The sequence below is a fragment of the Lepidothrix coronata genome, unplaced genomic scaffold (genome assembly GCF_001604755.1).
Source record: "Lepidothrix coronata isolate B3197 unplaced genomic scaffold, Lepidothrix_coronata-1.0 Scaffold98, whole genome shotgun sequence".
NCBI lineage: Eukaryota > Metazoa > Chordata > Aves > Passeriformes > Pipridae > Lepidothrix > Lepidothrix coronata.
Window position 1 is genome coordinate 540,905 of NW_016690278.1, and position 6,450 is coordinate 547,354.

At 44.9% G+C, this 6,450-nt stretch overlaps 1 protein-coding gene across 1 annotated transcript; it reads right to left on the reverse strand.

The window, feature by feature from the left end:
* Positions 1-4,663: 4,663 nt before the first annotated feature.
* LOC108500992 (kelch-like protein 10) lies at positions 4,664-6,364 on the reverse strand. The gene is made up of 2 exons (XM_017822453.1): positions 6,079-6,364; positions 4,664-5,566 (listed from the first exon to the last, which is right to left on the reverse strand). Exons 1-2 carry the CDS (start codon positions 6,133-6,135, stop codon positions 5,195-5,197), a joined length of 429 nt encoding a protein of 142 aa, XP_017677942.1. The 5' UTR covers positions 6,136-6,364; the 3' UTR covers positions 4,664-5,194.
* Between the last annotated feature and the right edge of the window lie 86 nt (positions 6,365-6,450).

The window sequence follows — 6,450 nt, forward strand, 5'->3', positions numbered from 1 at the left end:
GCCACTGCAATTTTAGAAAGGGTATTTTTGTCTTTTTTTCGGGCTGTAAACCAATCTCTGTACTGTATTTCATCACTGACATCATGATTCCTGGGCAAATTATTCTGTGTTTGTTCACAGTGGTACACATAAATGTTTCAGGGATTATGAGTTTCCATTCCTGCTGTCTAGGTGATGACCTGTTGAGACAGTGGTTATCAGCTCTTCTGAAAACTGCTTTACTTGCCTAATTTCCTTTACAGCTGTTAAGTTCTTGGGCTAACCACAAGCAATGTTTTCAGAATTCTCGGCACAACTGATTTTCCTCAAATTTGAGTCTTACCACAGAATACAACTCCAACATTACAGCTCTACCTCCCAAGCAGATAATGGACAACTACACCCACAATAATCAATAAATAAACAATGCTATGAATTCAGCTGAGTGTAGTACTTTTATTCTGTTTAAACTTCCACACATCCAGACAACTCAAGCACCAAGCTTGAAAAAGCTTGAGCAAGCTTGAAGAGGCTCTCCTGCCAGCCCATGGTCCTTCAGCAAAATATGAACAGATCCTGGGCAATGTTTGGTGATTTCTGTTGAAAAACACTTCATATTTTCTTGTATTTCTGTTAATTGAGCAAACTTCACTGGAGTGACACTGGTCCTAAGTCACCTTCTAGAGAATAACTTCCTCTGTAAAACACTATTGTCATTATTATATTCTGGTTCCATAGGGAGCAACATAAGCTGCAAGACAAAGCACACAACGCTGCAGAAAGCCAAGTAGCACAGTGTGGCATTCAAGAAGCTAGCAGTTCATCCCAAGTCTAGTGTGGGGAAAGCAGCCTGTGTACATGCATGTATCACAGGAGCCTGGATATGGGTTCTCTACTCAGTGATGAAGTTCTTCTGAACGGGTGGGGTGCTTGCACAGTACCAAAGTGCTGAGAAACATTAAGTCCCCAAGACAGATCGTTGTTTCATGTGGCCTGACAAGCACAGAAGTGTCACTGCTGCACTTCTGTCACACATTTTTTACCTTTCATTAAAGGGTAGAGATTGATGGTCAAGATTCTTGTTGTTCATAGCATTTCTGCTCCAGTACTTTTCATAGCCTTTGTCCATTTTATCCCCTTGGGTGTGAGTTTACATCCTCGAAGCTGTTTTGACAAATAATTACCCAGTATACTGCAACAGGAACAGTCCAGCACAAAACTTCATGTGCCTTCCACGTGCAACTGAAGTCCAAACCCACCATTGGAAGGTCTCAGAACACTGGCTTGCCCACTACCAAACTCTGGGATAAGTTTGTACTTATTCTACTACGTTCAAATTAGACATAAAAAATACATTTCCTGGGATGGTTTAAAAAGCCAGGTGGACAATCACAATAATATGCAGCTACGTATCTATAACAATAAAACTAGACAAGACAGGGGCTTATTTCATTCTATTGCTATTTGAACATGATCAAAATAGCTGAGTTCTACCATTTCATCAGAAAGGGCCACCTCCACAGAGAAGGTGTCTCCCTAGTCAGCTTCTCAGTAGGTGTTAAGAGGGCACCTGGGGGAGCTGTGGCTTCAAATCCTGTCCAGCAAAGAGTTGAAAAAGGTCTTACCCAATATTTTAATGCCATAATACCTTTCAGCAGAAAGGTATTATCTCTGCTCCAATTTTGTTTGGGACTCCAGAAGCAGTTCCCACACTATGAGTGTCTACAGTTAGACAGCTGGTCCGCTGACCTTTGCTGGTAAAGACTAAAACTGCACAAACTAATTTGGAGCCAGCATGGGGGGAGCAGAGAGGACAACCACAAAGACTGGTCTGAAAGAAAAATTGAGGGGTTGGAACCACCAGTTTAGTTCACAGGTGTCGGGTCAAGTCCATGAGACCCTCAAAAATATCTTGAAAGAATTTGATTACTTTGCAGAAAGACTCCCAGAACGCAGTTTCTGGAGGCACACAACCCATCACAGTTTAAAAACATCTGGTTCCCTGACACAGTCAGGCACTGGGAAACAGGCCACAAAATGAGTTACATTACCAGAACTGAATTATCTATAGTGTTATTTCATGTCTCTGTAATTCCTGAGCATTTTATAACTACTCTTTCCTCATGCCAACCTTCGAAAAACATTGATGGCTGTTCCACTCGACTCAGTTATCCTCACAGAGATGAAGCTCAGGAGCAACCATGGAGGAGAGAACAAAGGGAAAAGTCAGCCTGGGGGCTATTTTACACAGCAGCATTTGGCTTGTAATGGTGAAAAGAAATAGAAGCTCTGCCTCAGCTGCTTTCTCCCAGTGCTTCCTGTGCCACACTTCATCATGCAATTACTAAGGACAAAAGGAGGAGAAGCAATACAAATGCATAGGTTAGCAAGTGAAGGACACACTCTGATGCAAAGTTTTTGGTGGCCCCACTCAGATGCACTGTTAAAATACACAAGTATGTATGTGAGGGTGATGAGACACAAGAAGATGTTGCCCAGAGAAGCTATGGATGTTCCATCCCTGGAAGCATTCGAGGCAAGGTTCAATGGGGCTTTGAGCAACCTGGTCTAGTGCAAGGTGTTCCTGCTTACAGCAGCAGGGTTGGAATGAGATGATCTTTAAGGTGCTTTCCAACCCAGACCATCCTGTGATCCTATAATTCTACGTGCCCAGTTTGTCAGGTCTGCAGTGCATTTTTGTAACTAACCTTTACTCCATATGATCTGCTCCCTTCAGGTAATATTCAGGTCAAGGAAAACAAGCACCAGACCCACCAGGCCTATGACTAGTGAAAGATCAACCAGAGAGAGGCCAGAGGGGAGAACACATCACCAGCTTGGCTGCTGTGTAAAGCCAGAATGCATTCAGGACCCTGAGGTCTTGCAGTGTTCTGTATAAGAAGGAATATACAATGAGGTGGTGGTGCTGTCTTCTACTCTAGCTCGGATATATTTCATTCCCCACAGTGCTGCTGCTAACTGTGATACTTAGCCTCTCCTTTCTCTGTTCCCCTCAGCAAACTGAGGCTTTGTTCGGGTTCAGTTCTTCTGGAGGTGGACTGAGATGAGATCAAGAGCTGAAAAGCCTGCTAAGAAAGCTGGAACATTTGCTGTTCCTCCTCTAATGTTCCATAGAAGGATAAGAAAAAGAAGTACATTTTATAGGCAACAGAAAAGGTAGCAAGGCATCTGTAAATGCATAAGAGGGGAAACCTGAGGGTTTATTGTCTTACTGGGGCAGGTGACTGCTATGTTTCCAAATTACCGAGCTCAACACATTGGTTCCAAGACCTCCCATGCCTGAATATGAGACCTTCCCAGGCAATGAAACTCCTCTAAGAGGAGGGAGGGATATGTTGCTCACAAAATGAGTAAATGTGATCACAAGAGGGTGTGCTATGCAAACACAGAAAACAATTCATTATGACTTTCACGCTTCTTACATTCAGCAGTCAACATGTCCATTTCACGCAGGCAGCGAAGGGATTCAAACAATTTGGGAAGTCTGGGCAATGAACTCAGCAGAAAACTTGCAAGGATTTCCTAGAATGATTTCTACAAAATTTTTAATTTCTTCTCTGGGCAACATCTTCTTGTGTCTCATCACCCTCACATACATACTTGTGTATTTTAACAGTGCATCTGCGTGGGGCCACCAAAAACTTTGCATCAAAGTGTGTCCTTCACTTGCTAACCTATGCATACAAAATTTTTAATTTTGTAGAAAAGGAAAAGAAAACCCTTTCTCTCCAAACGTGAATCCAGCTAAAAAAAATTAAAATATATTTGTGATTTACAAAGAGAGGGAAAGCCTGGTCTGGAGAACTTGTTTTGGAAGCGTCCAATAGTATGATTTGTGAAATTGCCCTGGAATTTTTTTTCCTTAAATGTATATTGGTTAGAGCACAGTGCTAGTAACACCAAGGTAATGGGTTGGATGTCTGTGTGGGCCATTCGTTTAACAGATGGACTCGATGATCTTCTGGGTCCCTTCCAACACAGAATATTCTGTGATTCTGTAATTAATTTGCACACCTGTCAGCAGGGTCCCAGTGTGTGTGAACAGGGAGGCTGACTGCTGGCCTCGCTGTACTGGCAGTCATCGTAGTGACTCCCAGGGGCCATATATGTGTACAGAATGTTTTATAACTACCTGGATACCCCGTTAGTAGCCTGGGGCTGTCTGTGTTTTGAGTGCCTCTCTTGCACATAGCAGAGACCACTGCAGAGCTGAAGCAAAGAGCCCAGTGTTGCACGTGCTGTGAACGGCTGTGCCGAGCATTCCACTCCACTGTTGCAATGGCGTTTTTCCCCATTACAGTAAATGTCAAAATCCAAACTCTTAGCTCAGCTTATATGTTGTGGAATAGCCTGGTGGCTGCTGACAAACCAAGTCCTCAGGAATTACAACTGTTTAGGTTGTTCTTAACACAACCTTGCAAGAGGATGTTGTAACATCCAACAGGTTTTGAAAAGCAAGTGTAAAGTAGGTGGTTTGTGGTTTGGATTCATTTTCAGCTCTGTCCACCCTAGGCTGGGGTACAAACCATCTCTCCTGTTTGACAGTCCTGGGTGGAGTCTAATAAAACGGGTGCTCCTGAGGATCTAACTCTGTTACTAATATGAATGTATAGTGTGGAACTAACAAGCTCTTTGAAGACCATTGATAGTCAGATCTTCCTCCTGGGTCCATGTCACTGTTGGTCACGGCAGCTCTGCTCTCCTGGGACATTAACAGAGGGGCAAGAGATTTCTGAGGAGCAGCACTCCTGTCCTTACCTGTGAGGTAAAGTAGTGTGTGTGATAGGCCCTTTGAAACAAATCCTGCTGTCATGTTCTTGGCCTTAAATACACTGTACTAAAGTTTTTTGTAAGAGGTGAATTAATGAAAATAAATCTTTTATTTCTCTAGCATCCCGTTGTACTTTTGATTTTTTAAGTTGCTGTACAGGCTGTGGCTGATAACACATGTTCTGTGGTGCCACAGAGTGAAAGCTTTAAATCCTAATGATTCTTTTGGTCTGTAGCAATTGTTTCTGTTTTAGAACAAAAGAACATGCTCCCCTTCCTGCTCTAGAGACTTTACTAGCTAAAGAGAACTATTTACACAGGCATCCAATGGTGAGATGCTCAGAAGACTTTATTATCTCAGCAGGACTGTTTACAGGAGCAGCCAGTGATGGCTGATCACAAAACTTAGCTAAGGGGGAACTATTTACAACGGTGAGCTCCGAGTTGAAGTGCTGAACAAGATGTCCATGGAGGTGTTGTGCTGGTAGTAGTGTGGCCTGGCAATGTACTCCATGACATTGGAGAGCCCTGGCACCACGCAGCAGCTGACGGCACCGCGGGTGATGCCCATGCTGTGGGTGTTGTACCACTTGTTAGTGTCCTCCTCGTACCACTCAGCAGCCATGGTGGTGCTGAACCCGTTAAAGCCCCCAACCACGAACAACAGGCCGTCCATCACCTCGATGCCAAAGTTGCTGCGTGGGTTTAGCATGGAGGGCACGGCGCGCCAGGCGTTGGCAATGGGGTTATATGCTTCCACGGTCTGGAGACAGCTGTTTCCATCAAACCCTCCGACCTGTGAATACCAAAGGGACAGAGTTGAAAGGGGCCTTCCCTCAGCCAGATCCTGTCACGCACCAGTGAGATGGGAGCTGCTCCTGCCTCCCTGGTGGTGGTCTGAGCATGGTGGAGAGCACAGGATTTCAGAACACGGCGCTTGCTTATTGCAGTCTGCTCCCTTGGGAGCTTCCCAAGGCACTGTATGCAGCTGTCAGATTTGACAGTTCTCCAGGGGTTGGATGCAGTCCATGGAGAAGATAAACAATGAATGAACAGGCCCAAGCCCTGCTGTGTGCTGCTGATGCTGTTGGTAGTGGCAGAAGATAAGTTGTTTGCTGCAGCTGCTTAAACATTGCCCACATCTTTTTCTTACCAAAAAGCGTGTGATGGGTGATAACATTCATGGTAAGTCCATCAACTGTTCTGGTTCTGACTTCCCTAAACCTCACATAAACACATGGCCAGCCTGGTGTTGTGGGAACTGCAGCTATGCAAAAGCCTGCAGTGCGGGGTGGTGGTGGCCCTTACCGCGTACACGTGGTTCCCGTACGCCATCACCCCAGCCCCGCTCCTCCTGCTGCTCATCGGGGCGATCAGGGACCACTGGTTTGTGGCAGGGTCAAACACTTCAGCTGAGCTCAGGCACTGATGACCATCAAACCCACCACAGATGTACACCTGGAGACAGGAGAGAGAGGAAAGTGCCAGGGGAGCAGTTAGACCATTGGTGAGACAATCTGTTGGAGAGAAAATGAATGGTGTGGCTGGATTTTTGGGGTGTCTTGTTTTGTTTTAGGAGGGGAATGAGAATGTCATCCTGAGTTTGAAGTAGCAGCACTACAGGGAGTTGAAGGCAGCAGGATTTAGACCCTTAATTTCCCAAGCTGCATGAAGCAGACA

Excerpts from the sequence above, each read along its gene's own strand:
- LOC108500992 (XM_017822453.1), bottom strand. The coding sequence starts at position 6,135 with ATGAGCAGCAGGAGGAGCGGGGCTGGGGTGATGGCGTACGGGAACCAC. Across the intron at positions 5,567-6,078 it reads ACGGGAACCACGTGTACGCG|GTCGGAGGGTTTGATGGAAA; the intron begins GTAAGGGCCACC and ends TGGTATTCACAG.